The sequence below is a fragment of the Passer montanus genome, unplaced genomic scaffold, assembly GCF_014805655.1.
Source record: "Passer montanus isolate IOZ18808 unplaced genomic scaffold, ASM1480565v1 scaffold21, whole genome shotgun sequence".
Classification (NCBI taxonomy): Eukaryota; Metazoa; Chordata; class Aves; order Passeriformes; family Passeridae; genus Passer; species Passer montanus.
Window position 1 is genome coordinate 7,276,756 of NW_024366703.1, and position 21,808 is coordinate 7,298,563.

A 21,808-nucleotide genomic window follows, 5' to 3' on the forward strand; every position below is an offset into this window, starting at 1 on the left:
AACTGAGCCCACCCAGGGACACAGAGTAGTCCAGAGTCCACAGCTCGACCGTAAGCCCCATGCTGCTGGCTAGGAGGATGCTTTGAATCATCTGCACTTTCATTGTTTGCTTATCTTAAACTCTCCCCCACTTTCCATGTGTTGCTCTCCACGCCCCCAGCAGCTCTCAGCCAGGGGTGTGCAGGGCTCTGCTGCAGGAGGTTTGTGTGGGGCCCTCTGCAATTCATCAGCAGGGTGGCAATGACTGAACTCCTATCGTTATTCTGGTCTCCCAAATTTCTGGAGGTACTGAAGATCATTTTAGGCTCAAAGAGGAACTTGAATGCACACATAAGGGCTTTTTTCTAAATTTTGGAGTCTCGACGCAAGGACTTAGAGGCCTGCAACAACAAGGTTTGTCACCCTGGGGCCCCTGAGCTTGCCTTGCCTTCCATTCATATGCCCTTGCAGCAGGAATGTGGGAGTAGGGAGTTGCTGGGACACATCAGGAACGTGGCACTGCAGTCCTCTCTGCTTCCTAAAGCACCTTCTCTGGGACAAGAAACACAAGCAGCCAGGGAAGGCTGCAGGAAATGGTGTGCAGTGCTCAGTTCTGACACCCTCAAAGGTCAGACACACCAAGGGCCAGAGCAAGATCGCTCCTACTCCAAACCAGCTCAGGCCCTCAAACTTTCTTAGCAATGGCTGTGGAGCTGACAGTCTCATGGGGCACAGATCCTCATACAATGGCTTTGTCTTGACTGACAGCTGCTGACACTAAACTGTGCCAGGACAGGTGAACAGCCCCTGGATGATCCCATCAACTCTTCCCCACAGCACACTTTCCTCTATTTCCAGCTTGCTATGGATGTGCCTGTGGTGGCACAGCCCTTTCCCTTGCAAACATCTGGCCTGTTTCTGTACCTGAGACCCTCAGTTCACCCACAGCTGATCCTGGAGCTGTAGGAACACCAACACAGCCTCTGCTGTAGTAGTCCCTGTGATTCCATATACAATGGGTGCCCTGACAATCGCTGACACAATAGAGTATATTAAGTCAAAAAGAACAGCCAAGAGTCTGCACTCACCCTCTGAGGAAATTAAAGCCATGTGCACATACTAGGAGGTTCCCATAGGCATCAACTTTCAGCAGGTTTCCATAGTGGGTGTCAAACACCAGGCCTCTGTTAAGAAAGCAATGTAGGATATGAAAAGGCAAGTGCATTAAGGGGTGACCATTTTAACAGCAGCTAGAACAGCTCTAGAACAGCTTTGCTCACTTGGCATGGGGCACCAGAACAGAGCTGCTGTTATGATGCAGATGGGGTCCCTACTGTCCCTTTCAGCTGGCAGCAGGGGAGCAAGCAGAGCCCAGCATCAGCAGAGACACCTGACCTGCTCCCCAGAGTGTTTAACCTGAGAGCTCAGCTGTGCATCTACCAGGGGTGCTGTGAGCCCCTTCCACAGGGTCACAAACGTGACACCCCTGTCAGCTGCAGGGGACAGTGAGGTGATAAAGGAATTTCTCTCTTCTTTTTCATGGCTCTGTCACAGACAAAGCCAGATGGGGCACGTAACCATGGCACATTACTTTGGACGTGCCCAGTTCTGACTCTGGCAAAACTCTGTCTCATTTATCTAGCAGCTTGCACCTGGCAAACACAGCCTTCCCACAGAGATTTCCCTTCTGTCCCCTCCCTGGGATGAAGGTAGTGGATTTAACAGAGCTCTCATCACAGGTTTGTGAGGGGCTATGCCTTGTTACAGGCACGGCCAGCAGCAACTCTTGGTGTAAAACACACTGAGAGGAGGGAAGGAAGAAGGCTGCCAGACTGAAACTGGAACAAACCAACAGACCCTCTGGTCCAGTCTTTTGTAAAAAAACTCCAAAGGAGTCAAAGAAGCAAAATCCAGCAAAGGCACAAGTGGAAAGAACTTGAAGGTGCAGAGTTAGATCAAAAGCTTTGTTCAAAACAATGTCTTTTTTACCTCTCCCACCACAAGACAAAATATAGGAATTTAGTAATTTTGCACCATTAACGTACTGTAAAATTATAAAATCAAAAAGTTACTAAATAAGTGTTTTTGACATTTGATTCATCTTGACAAGAAAATTTGATTGGTCCCACTTCTGTTCTTGTTTACTGTCACCTTAATTTTCAGGATGTCTTATGCACCACAACACTACTAATTAAAATCATTAAAGAAAAATGATTTGAGACATCCCAGCAGCCTCTTGGACAGTAATGGCTCATCCCTGCCCCCGATCCTGATTTCACTCCCAATCCAATTGTGTCTCTGCTGTCTTTGCTTTGAAGGGCTATTTTTGGCCCATGTTTTCAGTAGGGTTCTTTTCTTGCACACTCCCTCTTTGCTGCCAAGGGTCCATGTGTGCAAAGGCCCCCCACATTCCGGATTAGTCTTCTCCCTTCCCCAGGATGCATGGCCAGCCATAGGCTTCACATCCACAACTGAAAAGCTGGCCTCACATGTCACCTGTGAACATCACAGAACAAGCACTGGGGGCCTTGAGCAGGCAGGGTTGGTATCCATGAGTCATTTACCTGGTAGGGAATGCAGGATCATACACAAAATTGAGCAGCTCATGAGGGTATCCAATGGAAACTAATCTTTCTACGGTCAGGTCAAATCCAAGAGATTCGTATTCAGGGGATTTATACACTGTACCAAGATGAGATTTCAGTTAGAAAATTTGAAAACAGCTAGGGGATTAAACAAGAAGGCAATTAAAAGTAATGTACCCAATCTCCCTCCTCCACATACCATTCCCTCCTTTGATGCCTCAGGTCCCCCAGCCCAGAGTGTGGTGGAATTAGCTCCTGCTCCAGGGCTGCAGTGAAGCAGAGCTGCAGTTTCAATTTCAGCAGCAGAGTGCACCAGATGAAATATCCATCAGTTTATCATAGCTCTCTGCATCAGGAAAAATGTATTTCAAACAGCAGCTCCTCTCCCTGCAGTCCTGTTAGGCAGATGCATGAACACTCCCTGTTGTATCTGCTCCAACAGGGTTTTGGTTTGCTATGTTATTGCAAAGCTGATAAAGAAACCAATAAATTGCAGGAGCACATGTACTGGGTTAGAAATCCTGAAATTCATCACTTCTGAGCTACTCTAACTGCTCTGGATACAATCCCAAGTTCAGTATTGCTCCAGATTTCATATCAGGGGAATTAATGTTTGCTGCAGACTAAGTTAGCATGAAGGTAGAGCTGTCAAGTTAACATATGATTTGTTTGTTAATAACACCATATGGAACTGCAAAAAATCTGTTCATTATTACCCTTGTGCATCAAAATGCTACTTTTTAAAGCAAGCTCACTGCTCTCACATGTCAGGAGCTGCTCATCTGGGACACACACCTTCCCTTCACTCCATGCAAAAGAAATGGGCTTGTTCAACTAAGTCATTTCTACCATGCGGCCTCTCTTCCTCCTGCAAATGACCTTCCCATGTGCTGAAAATGTTACTGTTTAATCAGATCATTAAATTACATCTAAAAGGCAATCAGGACAGATGGAAATCAGAGGGTTTCTCTGGCAGTGTGTTTACGCTCACTGCACGTCTGCAGAAGCCCAGAAGATAAGGGGCTAATGTGCATGTTTCAAACACTGAGACAGCTGGACAGTGCTGAAGCTGACCAAGGATTGTTGGCAATAACAGCCAGGGATTGTTGGTAATAACATGTTGTGAGAAAGAACAGGATGTGGCTGGAGGAGGGGGCTATGTGGAGGTAAGGACAGCACTTTTCTGGGGCAAATGTCCTTGTTCTGGCTCCCAGAGCTAAGCACGGCACAGCCCCAGTGCAGGAACGAGGTCAAGAAGTGGGCATGGACAGCATGGAGGAGATCAAGACCACCCAAGACCCTGTGACCCATTTTCAGAAAGGTCTGGAAGAAAGGAGTGCACATGGTAACTGATTTCTATAGAAAGCAGGAGCCCTGTTTTCAAGGTGGGGAAGACTCATCTGTGAAAAGATCCCCCCACAAAGGCCAGGTGTGTGTGTGCTGCCCCAGGACACTGGGCGCCTCATCAGTGCTGCTGCCAGGACTGGTGATTTCTTTCTCGCTTTCTTCCTTTCTCTCTCTTCCCCTCTTTAATTCATCTCTTTCTCTCTTCCCCTTTACCCTACCCCTTTATCCAAGCCCCAGTGCTGTGTGCTTACACTAGAAGGTCAGGGATTAACATACCAATTCTCATGCCAAGTGTAATTTACTAATAAAATTTTGTAAGCTTCTGTGGACCCCCTGACTTGTGTTGTTCCTTTCAACCACGAGCACCTACAAATCCTGGGTGCTCCCTTCCCCTTAGGAGTGGGATACCATAATGCTGCTGTCTTAAACTGGTCCTAAGATAAATAAATACAACCATGGGTGCAATGGGTCCAACTGACTCCAACACTTGAATATTTCAAATTTAGCTGAAAATGTGCAAGTTACACAGTAAACTCATTAGAGGACAGACTGCTTTTCCTGAGAGAGATCCAACACATCTGTGGACCTCATTATATATATTAATACATGTTGTCTATACTTTGCCCAGTAACCACCAGCAGACATATATATACACTGTGGGATACAGAAGTTTAATCTGAGAGGAGAAAGAAAATATATAAAATATATTAAAAAAATAAAATTAAAAAGGCAATGACTTTAGATGAAACAAGACTGTCAGAAGACTGAGATCACAGTACCCGTGACAGAGGGCTCCTGTTTCTCTTAACAACCTAAAAAGTACCAGAATCCCAAGAGTTAATTTTCCCCATTAAACTAGCAGCATTAAAAATGTAATAAGCAAACCTGTAATGGTCTTAAACAGATAACTAAAATCAATAAAGCAGTTATCAAAATCTCCAAGCAATATTATACCAATGGCAAACACCAACAACATGATACAACATTCAACGCACGTAGTCTTTGCTATCCTTTAGGAAAGGAAGGATTGATTGAGCTATAGATAGGAATAAGCAATCAAAAGGTACAGCTAATGAAGGAAGCAGTGACTGACAAGGCAATTCTGGGGAGTGAGCTAGAGTTGGAGGGAGCAATAGGCAGTTAGGTGATGAACAAAATTGTGAGAGTGACACCAGAGCATCATCTGGAACAAGGAATTCCTCTGATTCAGGACAGTAAAGGCACTTCCCAGAGAAAACTCTTAAAAGTCCACCTGCACATATTCTCAGAATGTCAAAGCTCTGTAAAGCTCCCCATTAAATGAAACAGACTCCAATCCCCCACTCTGTCCAGGAAGCTGCTGCACTCCTCCTTCTCAGCCCCCTGGGAAATGGACCATGCTACCAAAATCCATAATACATCACTTCACACAAAACATTTCTCTGAGGAAGCCCTGGTCTTTCTGAGGTCACCAACCATGGTGGCGCTGCCCAGACAGACACCTGGGCAGGAGCACCACTGGCATCTCCTCTGGACAAGCAGAAGTGGTTCATCAACAGCTCCAGCAGAGCCTTTCCAGGGAAACTGTAGGGCTTTCTGATGAACAATCTGTATATTTTTAACACTCCACCAGGGAACAGCTGTGTGGGACACAAGGTCAGCTGCTCACAAAATACCTTCACTCAATTTATTTCTTTTATTTCTCCATCTTAGAAAATCACCACAGACTCTTGAAGGAAACAAGCTGAAGCACCATCAGGAAAAAGGCTGAAGAAGAGGTATCAACCTCAGCCTTCATCATCCCAAGTCTCTGCTGAGGCAGTACATCAATTAGGATTAATCTAAATGTTTCTTTTAGGGGGACAGTTATTCCCCTTACCTCTCAAGCCCTAGATTTTTCTTCCTTGATGTCTCTTTGAATAACACTAAAATACTAGCTCGTTCATGTCTCAGATCCCATCTCTATCTTTCTACTACTCCACAGTATCTGGAAAATGAGAGCCTTGACACATGAACTAAACAGAAACACAGGAAACTGAACTCGTGAAAGGACAATAAATGCTCTCTAATTACCATCACACTTACTGTTCCAGGTAAACTTTCCTTCAATTAGACACACAGCTGGGAAGAGACCGAGAGAGCTCCCTGAGGCCACCCTGACAGCACCCTGCACCACAGCCCTGGCTGCATCAGCTGGAACAAGCCACAACCCCTGACATTTCTCATAAGCCTATTTGAGTAACTGGAGCTTCCTCCAGGCAAACAAACCATCCACCTCCTCAGATCGAGAAAGGACAGGCTGACATCACTGCAACTCTGGCAGCACGTTTGGGGAAGATGCCCCAGTCACAGGTGTTACTCCATTATTTCAATATTGTACTCAGGGCTGGTTGCTCTCTCTCATGTCTTCAGGCAGCCATGAGAAAACAGAGTGGAGAGGACAGATCAGTACTTTTTTCTGCTGCATGATGAAAACATGGTTTTAAACTTTGCTGGAATATCCCCTCCCTCTGACCTGGCTGCTGAATCCTGTTACCTCTGATGGAGATGGTTTGTGTGTCATGGCAATGTCATGAATTCAGCTATTTGCCACACAGTCTCCTGTGCCCAGCTCTTTCAGCCAGCTGAGAAGGGCACAGTCTTTGAGCATTCCCAGCTCTGTGACAGGGGAGAAGGCAGAGCCACACACACATTTTCACACCATCCTCGCCCAACACACATGGGACGACAGTAAAACCAAAGCACGTGCTATGACTTATTCTGATTTCTTTTTCTTGCTGCTTGATGGCCATGTCTCTGCCACAAAGCCGAGTCCTCAGCTCCAGAGGAATTGTTATTTTAATAGTTCTGTTCCAACACAGGCAGATGCTTCAGCATCACAGGGCAATCAGCACCCAGTGCTCGTGGATTATGCAACCAGGGTGGAAAGAAAACAATTAAAGGTTTTAAAAAAACAGAAGCCAGTTGACAGCATTCCAGCTTCCTCTTAATACCATTACTTGGCTTAACAATACACCATTAAAAGGTAAAAAGCTGTACCCCAGAGTGAACACTGCAAGCCTTCAGGTCTGTGATGAGTGATCCCTGACTGACACAGGACGTGCTAGCAGGGAAGCTGGTCTGGAATGAGCAGGGGTTGTGCAGTAAGGTATGCAATTCTCATGCATTTGTGTGGTTGTGTTTACCTTTGCTGCCAAGACACATACAGTTACAATTTTATAGCCTTCCTGAAAAGGAAAAAAAAATAAAGAAAAAGAAAAAAAAAAGCTCTCTACAGAGGCTCCAGCTTATGCAAAATGCTGCTGCCAGGATTTTAACTCACATGAGGCAGATGCAGATTCAGAGTGTCACTCCAGGCTTGACGGAGTTACACTGGGCTCCCCTGTTAAAGAAAAAAATCAGACTGATTTTAAAACTGCAACAGCTCTGTGCCATGTGGGACTGTGTCTGCTGGAGCTCTGTCCTCTGGCAAGCTCAGAAGCTGGCCTGGCAGTTATTCCAAATACACTTACAAGTGATTTACAGAAGAGGCACAGTTGGTAATCGTGCATCCTACAGGCAAAATTCTGTCCTCATATCCACAAAGCAGTCTTAGATCATCAGCTCAGGGATAATTAGGAGGAAGAGGCTACCAGCACATTGCCCAAGTGATACAAATCCTTCATGTTTCTCTGAGACACAGAGCAACTGGTTTAAGGAAAGGTCTTGTGCTCTTTTTGCAGTTTTGCCATTATGGTCCATTCCTCAGTTGGTGACAAATTACTCCTTTCAGGACATCCTTTCACACCATACAATGCCTGCTTGTGTCAATGCAGGAGACTTGGGAGAATGAGTCAGGAGCCACTCTGGGAAGCTGAGAAGAGAATTTTGCCCTACACCTTGAAGGTGCTCCCAGTGAGAGCCCCGCACGCGGGTCAGTCTGTGGGCACGTCTGCACCAAACGTGACTGGGACACGATTCCACCTGGGCTTTGGGCTGCAAAGCACCACAGGACAAACCAGCACCAAGCCTGCACAGAGCTGCACTGCAGGGCTCTCGCCGGCAAGCACACACAGGGAGAACGCCAGAGATACTTTGCAACGTACAGGTATGCACAGAGTAATCAAGAATCATCTTTGAGATCCAATGTGCGCTAAATACAAAGCTGAACTGGTTGGAATGATGTCGCAAAAATGACCCACAAAAGTATGCAGACCTCCTGGAAGGCTTCTCTGAAAATAAACGTTTAAGGCCTGTTTTGTTTCAAAATGAATAGCTGGGGAAGGCTGAAGTACATGTGATGGCTCTGCTTAAGCTGTGGGGAGGAGAAAACCCTTTAGGGGCTGCCTGTATCTTTCCTTGCTGCTCCCACACATAAAAATTCAGGCAAGGGTACTTCTCATTGAAGATGTAACATGGTTTGTCCCAGGGCTTGCCAACACTTCTTGTAAGGTACTCATGGATCTTGGGAGAGAAGCAGGAGTTGAAGTTAAAATAATGATCCCTTTCTGCACTGCTCCCATTTGTGAGATGTATTTGCTGTCTCAAACTGCACACCTGCAAGCAGTCCTGCCTGCCATTTTATTTCCAATCACTATGGATCTGGTGCTGGGAAAAGCCCTGAATTGGGAACAGTGACAACACACTGACTTCCCATACCACTGAGGCAGCTTTGAGGAAGCAGCTGCCCTTCACCAGAACCTTTGTTTAGGAAGGAAAAACAAGCCCAGGAGGTTGCTACAACAGAAGCCTGCAGGGAGAGCAGCCCCTCCGGTCAGGAGGCAGAGCCAGGACCACTAAATGATGACCTGAAGTATCATTTGTGCCTGCCTCTGAGTTTTTCCCCATCTGTTGCTCTCTTATATGTCCTACCACCTCCTGAAGGAGTTTCATCCCTTCCATCTGCCAGTTCCTCACCTGCCTCTCCTCCCAGCTGGAAGGCAAGAGCAGCCCAGGCAGAGGTGCCTGTGATGCCCCCGGAACAAACCCACACAGGGCAGTTCACAGGAGCAGCTGCTTCCTGCAGGTGGTGCAGCCCTGCTCTGATCCCTTGGGCACAACTGTCTCAACCCCTTCCCCACGCAGGTGCTGTATTCCCCATGCTGTCTGTGCTGTTGACTTGCAGGTGTCCAGATAAGATCAGTATTTCTCAAACCAGAGGTGATGACCTCCTCCAAAAGGGTTGCAAAAAGCTTTAACAAATACTCCAATCTTCAGAAATGCTACCCGCTCTCTGGGTCCTCCAGAGGTCACACAAAGGCAGATAAGCCAAAATGTAGACACATAATGCATAAGGTTTTGCCTTTTCTCTGAAGCACAGGAAATGCAGCCCAACTACTTTTGTTAAGTCTTGAAGAAATGAAAGCAAAATAACTAAAACCAGGTTTTTTCAGTTGCTGCTTATTCTCCAGTGAGTAAGACATGCAAATCAGGCAGTTAGGGACATACATGGGCAGGTGGAGAGCTGGTATCCAGATTTATATGTCTCAGGCACAACATGCATAATTAAGCTTGTACAAATACATTTCTGAAATTACACAAACCTGACTTACAGAGCAGGATCAAAGTGTTGCTCTGAACTGCACCACAAATAGGTAATGTGTAGTGGGTTTGGTTCGCCAAGTATGCGAGTGTGTATTAGGAATAGATTTATATCAGTGTTGTACTGACAAAAACTGCTTAGTTAAAGCCTTGAGGACTGAGATCCCCTTTTACAAACCCATTCCCTGCAACAGTACAAATATCTGTGTATCCTGCCTCAACAATTTCTATCAAATGAGATCCTAATGTCCCAGAACAGGCTAGATCTACCCCCAGAACTCACCCTTCTGTCAAAATCTCTCTGCACATGGCCCCAAAGCCAGCATTTAGTGTCCACTACTCTGTGTCTGTGACAGTCACCCCTCCACAATAACACCACCACTGGCTATTTCACACAAGCTCCAAATACTGATTCCTTGGCAATTCTGATCATCTGACCTGCAACTCCAGCTGAGAATCCAGAGGGAAGCAGCCAGTGACCAGTCCTGGAGGTGTTTGGGATACTGGGCTTAATTAAAAACCAAACCCCACTGAAATAACAATACCAATTAAATGCACTTCTAAGTGTTGGGCAAGCATTTCACATACTGCCATAGTATGAGGAAAGTCTGTCTCAGCTGTAGGGTCAGAGGTCTGAGGATCCCCAGCAGTAACCAGGTAGTGAGGAATGCTACCTGACCTCTACACACTGACCCTCTTTTCAGGGGATCTTATCTTCAAAATTTGTTACAGAGCAATGCCACTTTTCATATACAAGTGGAAAAGAGGAGGATTTCTGCTCCAGCATACTAATGACTTCAGCCTCTGTGTTACAGGGCCTTTTCTAATCAGGCAGGTATTGTCAGGTACTGCCACTGAAATGTAACAAAAGGGGAATGCTAAGGTTTCTCAAGCTATGCTGCTCTCCATGTTAAAATAATTCATTACTTACACAGGAAGGAATCTGAAATGTCATGTTTAAGTTTCACACCTGGGTGTTAACTACCCTCAGTTTTGACAGTGCAGTCAGACTGCTCAGCTCTGATGGGAGCCCAGACTCATGCTTGGCTTGCACAGCCTGGCAGGGTGCTGTCACTCTGCACTGGAAATAAGGCTGAGGATTTTCTTTCCCATGAGAACTACAAACCCTGCAGAGGTACCTGTACTGTGGGACCCTCTGTAGAAACACTCAGCTGGCTTGGCAACCCCAGAAATGGGGATAAGCACAGACCTCCAGATCCCCCTGCCTTACATCCCTCTTTCCAATGACACATCCAATGTTACCCTCAGCTCCTGCCACAGCCACTGAAGGCATTTCAATTCACAGTATGCTCACTGGCCATGAAGGCAAAACCACTCCTATTTAAAGCTCTGGTGTGTCAAGAGTGGTTGGGTCAACTCTGCCCACACAAACAAGTGCCCTGCGTGCAGGCAGTGGAGTCGAGCACCTTTGTGCTGTGCTGACCTGGGAGCTCAGGGCCTGTAAACAAACTGACAAAGTGGTGAACGTGCCTGACTGCAACCACAAGAAATCCCAAATGAAATCCATGGGACAGCTCACATGTTTTCAATTAGGAACGTGGTGAACTTCTGACTCGCCATTTGTTTATGAACTTGGCTGAACTGTGACCATAAAGGGTTTGTCTAGTCAAAATGAGTTGAAAACCAATTAGGAACAGTCTCCAGTCCTCTTGTCTCCTGGGGTTTGATTTTAAGCACTAAAGCATACATAAAAATGAACAGTACTACAGAAAGCAGAATTGCAGCATTTCAGCCTATATTCAAATTGACTTTTCATAATACCAAACAAAATGGGTAGCGACACTGGTTTGTTTCTTTGAATTATTTTTTTTTCAGTCCAAATGAGAAAAAACTGCTGCCAGACTGAGCATAATTTTCACTTACCCGTAGAAACCTTTTCAAACACAGAAGTGACCTGGGCAGTAACACAAAGCTTAGCTTTAAAGCACACTTCAATATTTAATGTGCCTTTTCTATTTCATTAAAAATTATGTGTCTTGTAGTGATCAGCAAACAATACCTTACCAAAACCTCCAGGTACATCCCAGGATACTTTTGTATGCTGAAACACACAAGCTGCTCTGCACTGCTTGAGCAGCCAGATCTTGCAGAGCGCCTTTGTGCCCACAGATGTTTTTGACAGCAAATATGATAACAGAAAGGCAAGGGTTGCTGATCATCAGAGGTTGAATCTCCTGGATGTGAGCTCCAGTGGCTCCATGGCACCCTTGTCTGACCATGCCAAAGGTGGGGTTTGGGTGGAAACCAGAGCTCCCCTCACAGCTCTGCAGTGCCCAGCCGCAGCGACGCACCCACTGCAGCCTGAGAGCAGTGGAAAATTCCTTCCCTCTAATGCTCCTGCAAACACCCCCAAGTGCACAGCACAGCTTTCTGCTCTAAAACCTCTAACCTGGAAGTGTATCAGCCGCCCTTCTCCTGCTCTGCATGCTAACAGGCTGTGTGAAGACAGGGTTTGTTGCTGCTTCAAGGACTGACACAGCACCGTGTGTGCAGCCTGGCTGTGAATTGCTGGGTCCACACTTCAGGTTGTTTCTAGTGCTGCCTTTCTGCTCGTATTAAAAAAAATTATTGTCAAATATCATCAGCTTTAGCTCTCCCCAAAGCAGGCTTATTAGTGCTCTCATTGGTAAATTCTAGGTATTTTTAGCTCTCTGCTGCTGCAATTTGTTTGCCTTCGATGTAACAAAGATTTGGGCTGTTTGAAAATGCCTCAGAGGCTGGCAGAGCAGAGCTTCGTGTTGGAAAGATTTCTTCTGCTGAATAAAAATGAATGGCTTGAGGTAAGAACAGCAGCACTGAGGTCACATTGTGCATGTTGAGAGAAGCAGCTCAGACAGACTCTGCATTTCAAGGAAACTTCAGTTTGTCTATATTTTAATAGTTGGTATAACTTTCCTTTGCACTGGATTAATATTTTAAAAATTACTACAGAGTCACCTCTTCTTTCACAGGAAATTTTTAGTTTCACTGACACAAGAGAATGCTTTTTGTGCTTAACTAATGGCCTTCACAATTTACCTCTCTCAGATACAGCCCACTGTGAGTTATAATCCCATGTTGGAAATATCCCTGCATTTCCATGGAAACAAACTACTGCGCCAAAATATGGGCTTAGTTCTTTGGTAAAGACTTATGAACAGGGAAGAAATAGTTGCTCGGGCTTCAGGTTCAAACATAATTTTCTAGCATCTAGAAATAAGAAGTAAATTACTTAAAGGTCTAGAAGTCATTAACATAATACATCTAAGGCATTTTTCAGGTTTATCAGCATCCAAACAGATTCAGCTTCTTATTTTTCTCCATATTCACTGCAGAGAGTGAGCCTCCAAGGCTACACATTTGTTTAACAGTGTGCACCTGGGCTTAGATGCAGCACAAGTGCCCATACTGGCAAGAAGCCACATACAGAAGTTTTTCTGTAGTGCTAAAATAAGGCATTCACAAAGCAATGGCACACATGTGATCTCAGAGTTAAAGCCTTCTGTACTCTCAGCTTTGGTTCCTCCTACAGAGTAAGCTGCTGGAGTCATCACAAGGGTATTTGCAACTTAATAGTACTTCTGTTGTGGTATTAAGATTACTAGATAAGGGGGTCGATTAGATTGGAAAATGCCTCCCTATTTTCATCGAGCTTGCCTTGGTATACTAACTGCCTGCTGACCCAGCTTGGTGTTATCATCTTGCTTTTAAGAGCAAGAAAACAGAATATAGCAGCTTTTGAAACTTTCCTTACACTGTGAAGACTCGTTCTTTCAGCAGCTTCTGTTTATCACTGTGATTCTTCAAGAATCCACAGGCAGCAGATTAGCAGTTTGTCAGTCAGTGATTTACTGGGACAGAGCAAGCAACACATGCTCTCTCCAACTCCTCCTTCCCAGTGCCAGCATGTGAGATCCCACAGCTCCAGACCTCATTTGCTCATGACACAGCTTTAAATGGTCAGGCTCTGAAGAGCAGCAACACAAAGAGAGCAGGGACAATAATCACTGCGCTGGTATTTGAAAAGACATCCAGCTCAAAGCATACTTGGAACAATTTGGCTTCTCCGTCTGCCTTTAGCTTTAAAACACCAATGGCTAACCCTGCCTCTGAAATCTGCAAAATCTGCACCTGTCAAACTGGCAATGTGCAAATGTGAAAAGGCAGACAGCAGATGTGCAGCAGCCAGGGCATCTCCCAGTCCTGGCTAGGAGAACTGGAAGGCTTCTCCTGCACATCTACCAACTCCTTTCTCCAGCCACCACATTATTTCTGTATGACACAAAGAACTGTGTTATCCAGTAAACTGGGAAAGAAGCAAAACTGCTTAGTATCTCCCCAAAAGAGCCTCAAAGCCTGTGGCCCTTATATCATGATGAAAATAAAGGCAAACCTTTAACCTAAGCAGGAGTGCCTGTTAGAACATTTGCATTAGAGTTCAGCACTAATAAACAGACAATAACAACACCTGAACTGACATCCAGATACACTGTAGTTGTTTACAAGCTCAGTAGTTTAAGTATTCAGCTCAATCTTTCATGTACAAAACTCCCACATCTATGATTTGTTTTTCATTTGTGCAATCCAGAATTTTTTTTCATGCAAGGTACAAATTCATGAGTCCCATTTCTCATGCAAATTAAATAAAACTGAAACACAGGAACCTGATAGACTCGGCTACAGTAAAAACAGTAGATGGACTGAAGAACCAGTTCTCAATTCTGCTGTCACAGTTTCTGCCAGATCACATACAGCAACAATCCAATTCTACCTTCTGGCTGAGTGTATCCTTTTATGGGGAAGAGTATTGGAAGAGTCAACAGGTAAAGGAAAGCATTTCAAAAATGGGATGAGGGTGTGAAAAAAATTCCTCTTCCAAATTGCAAGGATGGCTTTGACATGAACACCTACCTGAGGAAAGGGCAAAACCTGTTTATGCACGTTGCACTTTGAATTGAGTTGGGAAAGACTAAAGCCGTCTTTCCCATATCTTTTCCCACGTGATGAGAAGGGAAATGCTACAAGCTGAAAGCATAAGCAATTTTGCAATAAAATTTTTGCAGTGCACCAAACCTTAGCATTAAATTGGCAATGTTGCCAGGACACAAGCTATATTCCAATCAGATTATGTTGCATTAATCACATTTGCACACAATAAAACTAGTATTTTTCAAGCCTCATTTCCCCTCTTTTTTTCTGAAACCGTTTTAAGCAGCCATTGATAATTTCATTATCACTTTCTGGAGAACACAGAAGCAGCAATGAATTAAGCACAGGAAATTCCAAAACAGAATTCCAAATGAAAGCATCCTGTCTACTGGTATTACCTCTTATCTACTTCAGAGATAGAAGATAAACTTTCAACAAGGCCATAACTTTTGGAGAAGAGTAGTCACAGAGGAATCTTTTCAAGCACAATTGAGTTTGTAATTCTTACTATCCCTCTCCATCTGCCAACGGCCCAGTGTGAAATTACCGCCAGTTTGGGAACCCCACTGCTTTAGCTCTGCTCCTGTCAAGGGACATCTATCCATCACCTCATTGTGCAGCCTGTCCCACTTAAGAGCTGGTAATGCCAAGGCTTCCTGCATTATTTGGATCCAGATCCAATAATTAAGTGTAGCTCATACTGAGTAGGAAGCAGCCAAATAAAAGCTGTGTGAAACCAATCTCTCTCTGCTGCATTTCCAATGGGTGTCACCAACTCCTCAAGCTCAGGTGAGTGTCACTGTGAAGACTCTCCAGTGACATACCTTTATTTTATTTTATGCACTTAGCAGTAAACACAAAACAGAGAAGACTGTGAATCTTTTGGATTGCATGCAACATTTTCCTTTACCAAAGCATGAGCAGTTTTGACAGTACTGGTGAAAACAGGCAGGCAGACCAGAATTGTTAGTGACTGTTGATCTTCTGGCTGGATGAATAAGCAGAGATGAATCACTCAGATAATAAATGAAACTACTATTTAGCAAACAAAAAATAACAGCAATAGGACCTTCAGTCTCTCTGATTTAAACAGGAATTGTTCAATAATTCTCAGTTGTGCCCTGACAGCAATTTCAGCCCTGGGTGTAACACTGTGGCTTCCCAAGGAGCGCCGCAGGGAAGCAGCAGGGCCTCACTCCCAGGCTGGCAGGCAGCAGGGTCAGAGGCAGGGAATGAAGGGCTGCATAACATCACAGAAACTTGTCTTAACCTCCACCAACAGCAAGGGCTGAAATAGCTGATGACTCCTGCTTGTGTCAACTGCTGCAAGACTTTAAACAGAAACTACTTAACTAAGCACACAAACCACAGCCAACCCCTGCTGCCCTTCCTGCTCCTTCCACTTGGCTCCCACTAACACCTAGCTTTAAAAAGCATTATTTTATGTACTAAATGTGATTCCCAAACAGACTGAATAGGAGGAGGACAGCCAGCTTCATACAAAACACAGATTTCTGAGCCTCTAATATTACTGTATCTAGAACATTAACCTAGGGAGATTTGGGAGTTTCCATACACGTAAGAGATCTTTTTCACTCCATGAGAATACAACAACAATTCTTTATGGGAAAACAAGAAATCTAAAACCTGTGAGAGTTATTTCAATTTGCTTTCATTTTATTTTCCCAGCAGTCAAAATTCTAGATGTAATCACTGTGATTACAAATTCAGCTATTTAAGGTTCATCATTTCTCAGACAAAAAAGCTAAAACCTTCGGGCTCTTCTACACAAAAAGACTTTGTTTGCCCAACCCAACCATATTTCTCAACGCTATGCAAGGAAAGAGACAAGCACAATCAGGGAACACAGGAGTTATTTACAAAAATTCAAAGTTTAACCTAATTTTGGCTTGAAAGCGAACAAAATCACTGTGCAAATGCTGAATCAGACAGCCTTGAAATATTTTAAATTCTGAGTTAAATGTTCTTTAATTTAATAACTCTAAGAAGTGCTACTCTATAAAATAACACATGAAATTGTACTTTATGTGCAACGTAACATGATGATACTAAAACTGCTCTCAGCTGGCAAGCTGACATTCTCAGACATGCTGGTAGTAGAACACGATCACTGCAGCGTGTGCATGGTAGCTGTTACTACAGACTTCAAAATGCAAATGCCATGTCCCTACCAAAATTAGATTATTCTAGACAGAAAAGATGGTTATTGTAAGTAGATCTGCATCCTTAAATTCATATGGTACAGGATTAAAACTGTCTCAAGTTTCTAAAGTTCAAAATACATGAAATGATTCTGAGTTTTCTGGTACTGAACCACCTCCTAAGGAAGACTTTTGGTGCTACCAATGGTCATTGATTTGGAAAGAAGAAACATACAAGACAGGAATACTTCTTTACAAGACAGGTAATTCAATGTGTATCAAAATAATCATACTGAGATGGCAAATGTATGACTGTCATCAGTCTGTTTCTGATGTGAAAGTACACAACAAAAGGGGATGTCACATACAGATTTTGGCAGGGTCAATGACTACCTGCCTTAAGTTGTTGAATAGAAAGATTGTGCTTGTATATTTTAAAAAACTTTACAGAAAAGTAACCGAGCAATGTCCGAAAGTACAAATGCAGAAAACTAGATGAGGAGCTAATGTCACTGGAGATGCTTCTGTTCTTTTCTTTGGCCTATTTACGTGTTTTGAATGGTCTCCAAAAGGCTTCTGCTCAGCATGAGCCATCTGGTATGCAGATACCATTTCCAGATGTTAAATTACACATAAACTGGCTTTATTTTCTTAAATTTTTTTTAATCAAGAGAAGTAGCACTGTCCATGTGAGTGAGCGGGTAAAGGATAACCTGACCAATCAGAAAACACAATAGGGTCTCATGAATACACTGACTATAGCATATTACTGTAATATTTCCCTCGTTCCACTTCTTCATTACAACTTCCAATTAATTTATTATAATTGTAATCATATTCTAACACTGCACTCTTTAAAGCCCCTGCAGTGGATAGTATTTTTTCTTGTATGCAAGCTATAAGTAGCTAATAATGGTCAGAAAATGAAAGCCCACATGGAGAGGAAAGGATGACTCTGAGACATAAGAAAATAAACAGGTAATTTCAAAGGTTAATTTCCAGTCTGAGTGGAGAAAAGGGAAATAGTACTTACCAGTCATAATGGTTTTCATCTGCAAAAGGCTTTCCAACCTAATTACATTCTCACAACTCCTAGTGAAATGATCTGCAACTATTATCTCTGTTGTACCATGGAAGAAGTTACAGGACAGCAGCTTACCCCAGAGTGGGCCAGATTTCCAATTTTCTGCTCAGACCACATCCCATTTCTTTTTCTGCCTCACACCCTGTCTCTCAACTCCCCCAAAGGCACTGACTTTGCCTGCTCAGCTGGAGCACTGTGATCTTCCAGCCTTGGAAGCCCCAGGTTTTTATGTCCCTGGTACTGCTTTAGGACGCTTGAAACATTCACATTTTTTCCATGCATCAAATCAAGCATAATTTTGTGGATAACAACACATTTGCCATGTGTTTACAGGAACAAGGAACATTTGAGTAAAATGAACAGTCAGATAAGTGAGGACAGTGCTGAAGCTGTCCTTCTGTCAGGATGGAAATTAGCAACAAACTTCATGCTCCAAACCAGCCCCACTGGGATCACCTGGGTCCTTGGGAAGTGCCACCACTTCCTTTGTAAAAGGTACAGAGATGTTTTTCTGTTACTGAAGTGAAACCCACAGCTTTTTATTTTCTTTTTTTTTAGCATTATTCTCGAACAACTGTTTTTTGTGCACCCCTTAAAAGCACTGCCACAAGACTGTCACAGCAGAAACACAAACAGAAAGCACATGCCTGAAGTCATACCCAGCACAGATTAACAATACACTTCATAACTTAAAAAGTGGCAAGAACTTTAAACAGATGTATAAAAAAAGGTGGGTAACAGCCAAACCTTTTATATGAAACTACTTCCTTGCAGATAAAAGAACACAAGGAACTGATCTAAATATAGACTGCAATTACCTGCCACGGTCTCCAAAACTGCTCCTTGCAGTTGAACCATGAGCCTATGGAAACCTTCCTGCCCTTCACTTAGCCTCTGACCCCAGCTCTGACCCTCACACTGTCCCCAGCCACATTACTCATCTCTCATTCCTTCTCAGTACACAGTAACCAGATGACCATAGCTCACATACTGCATTAACCTATTATTAGGTGACCCTGACACCCTACCTCACATTTTCTCAGTTCACATACACAACAGCTCTAAACTGAAATATTAGTGGTGATAGGAACTTTTTATCCATAACCTTGGAAGTGGTAATGAGAAAGAAGGCAGGATGGTACATGACACCCTCAGTTACAGCCTGTGTGATTATAAGCTAGGAAAGTGGAAGTGAGCTTTTTATCTCTTCCTCCCTTAAAACACATAACATGAAAGTCTGACTATGAAGAAAATGGTAGCTTTATTTCCTCTCATCAAAAGTCTCAGGGAACTTTCCTGTTGAATATCTGAAAGATGGAGAAGTCATGCAAACAATTTTATGAAACCAAAAGATCTTATGCAACCTCCCAAAGCTTATCTGTCATAAAGAATGGGCAAAGCTTTACAAATTAACTTGTTCAGCTGACACAAAGCACTGCCCCTGTCGTGCCTCTTCTCAAAATTAGTCACTGATGTGGAAGGGGAAAGAGGAAAACCTATTGAAAAATCACTCTCCCAGGACTAGAAGAACCTGCTGGCCAAAGGTGTAGCCTGCTATGTGCACCAAGGATGAAAGAAATCACCTTGTTATTCAAAGCCAAGCATGCACAAGGGGCATTGTCAAAATACAGTGGAATCTAAGGAAGCAGATGCATTAAGCTTTGGTTTTCTCAACACCCATAATCACTTGGAACTGTACCACAGTAACATGGCTTGGAACCAAATACAGCTTGCAGATTACAAATTTAAGGCAAACACCTAAAATGAAAGTGCAACAAATAGTGAAAGATACATTTACTAACAGAAGAAGCACCTGCTAACTGGAGTAGCCCAATCAGCTTTTTGCTGTTTTTTGCTCAGCAAAAGTCAGTGTTCAAAAAACTTAAGAAGATACTCACCAGCAAGTGTGTAGTCCATATCAAAACCAAAGCACTTTATTTTTTCCATGGCTAAGCTTCTGTTTACAAAGACCCTGAAAAGAGAGAAGAAATATCACCAGAAGTACAAGCATTTTCAAAATACTCACTTTTTAGAACAAACACATTCTGCCACTGTCAGGATGTTGGGCTTCCATAGGTCAAAATCAGCAAATATACCTGAAAACAGAGTCAAGTCTCATTTTTTGAGAGTTCTCCTGAAGGAAAGCCATGACTTTGCAGAATTATTCTAATGATTGGTATGCTCTCCAAAGACATACACGCATGCATGCACACTCACACGGCCTTCCATGTGACCTGCAAAAATTCCTAAGAATACAAGTGCAAAATCTCCTGAAGCAGAATGCAGACCTCAAAGGATATGAAACTGGAAGCAGTGATGCAAAGCAATATAATTCACTTGATTCAAACAAATAATTGGTAAAAGATAAGAAGGAAAATAAAATAATTTCTGCAAATAAATTCACAGCATTTGCCTCCTATTTCGAACTACATCTGGAAATTCAAAGCAAATCCAAACAGATCCATTTTCACCAATACCATTAAAAATGTAATAAAGCTGTGAAAAAGAGTAACTGAGAAAAATTTTCATACACAAGATAAGCCATTTCTGTTGTGAATTTTTTTTATTTATAACTCCTCTGAAACTTGCCAACTGCTATTTTGTAAATTAGACCTTTACCATTAATGCTTATTACAAAGAGACTCTATGCTGAATGCTTCCAGGCCCTTTTAGATGACAGCATTAATACATGATATCCAATTTAGTTCAAGTAAGTAACAGGGTAAAGAAATAGGTCAGAGAATACAACAAAAGCTTTTCTTGCTTCCTGTTCCGACTACGACAGTAACTAAGCTGCTTATGCTTCCCCAGAACTTTAAAGCATAAAGCAGATCTGTAATTCAACAGGACTTCTTTCCACTGGCTTATCTGAACCTTAAAACTGAACTCATCTGTGGGGGGGGAAGGCTGAGCTTTTCAACACCCATCTCAGACCGAAATCCCATGCACTGCTCGAGATGTGATGCCAAGACAAAATTCTCCTGTAGGAGAAAAGTCCCAGAGCCTTCACCTGTGCTCTGATTTCAGCATGTGAAAATTCCCCAAATATTTACTGAGTGCACTGCCCTCAGTGCAGTAATTATCCTCCCGGGACGCGGCATCGGCTCAGGGACGGCGAGACACAGCGGAGACGGCAAGTGCACGTTCAGAAAGCCGGGAAAGATGGGGAAGCCAGGAAAGATGGGGAAGCTGGGGAAGCTGGAAGGAGCCCCGGGGAGGCTGTGCTCCAGGCAGGTGGCCGGCATAACCAGCCCTGTCAATCCCACAGCCCGGATTTCAGCAGCGATCCGCTCAGCCCAGGCTGCTGCTCCTCTTACCTCATCTCCCACCGATGTGCTCCCTGCTCAGCTCGCAGCAGTCTGATTCATCTACTTGTCTGAATCATATTACAAAATTCCTTTAAAGCTTCCCTGGTACCCATGCAATTTTGCTTGGATCTGATTTGACTTCAGAAGATCATTATGCCTGAACCAAGCCTTAAAGTACTGTATATCTTCTTGGACAGTGTTCTAGAAAACACATCTGTGGCTAATTTAACCAGTCACTGGATATTGTTGTTGTTCCACACAAATCCACTTGGAATACAGTTTCTCTGGCAGTAGTGCACTTTCCCTCTAACCTTGCACACTCTCTCTGGGAGTCACTGTTTCCTGGCAAAGTGCCTGCCTTCGACAATGGGGCTTGTCACTAAGGGGCCTTGGAGGTTATACATGACGCTCTTTTCTGATAGATTTATGTATTTCCTAAAGAAGACAAAGTGATAGGATGAACACTGGAAACCGGTAAAGAAATGCCTTTTGGAAATATGAGATGGGCTTGTAAGTCACTAAAATTCACTCTTGAAATAGCTGGCTTTTGAGTAGGTGGAGCAAATTATCTGAATCTGCAATCTGAATCCCTGTTTGTCTTTTAACATCGAGACAGCTCTGATTTACAAGAGACCAAGGAGAAGCACTATTTAGTACTAAATACAGTCTGATACTTTGTACGATGCATATGATTACATGGTGCTGCTGCTGTCAGGAAACATTATTTATTAGCAAATTCAAGCATAATTTCTGATCTCATGTTTGTGCAGCTTGTTTCTGAGAATGCAGAGCTTTAAGAAGGAATAACATATCTCCAGGAGACACCGGCAACATTTCTTTGTCTAACCTGCAGAGTCCAGTTCTGCTCTTGCCTTTAGGCTTAACCCCTGCAGCACAGTTTTCTGACTGTCTTTA

The 21,808-nt window shown here is 43.5% G+C and overlaps 1 protein-coding gene across 4 annotated transcripts in view; it reads right to left on the reverse strand.

Annotated features, from left to right (window-relative positions):
- Positions 1–21,808, reverse strand: part of NT5C2 (5'-nucleotidase, cytosolic II) — a 52,804-nt gene that overhangs the window by 11,215 nt on the left and 19,781 nt on the right. For 2 of the 4 annotated variants that reach the window (XM_039708729.1, XM_039708727.1), the window contains exons 3-5: positions 19,484–19,557; positions 2,544–2,661; positions 1,068–1,163 (exon numbers count right to left, since the gene is read on the reverse strand). In XM_039708729.1, the coding sequence (XP_039564663.1) occupies positions 1,068–1,163; positions 2,544–2,661; positions 19,484–19,557 (288 nt within the window). Of the gene's footprint in view, positions 1–1,067; positions 1,164–2,543; positions 2,662–7,075; positions 7,118–7,212; positions 7,273–19,483; positions 19,558–21,808 lie in introns of all 4 variants that reach the window. The other 2 variants (XM_039708728.1, XM_039708730.1) reach the window with 2 other exon arrangements.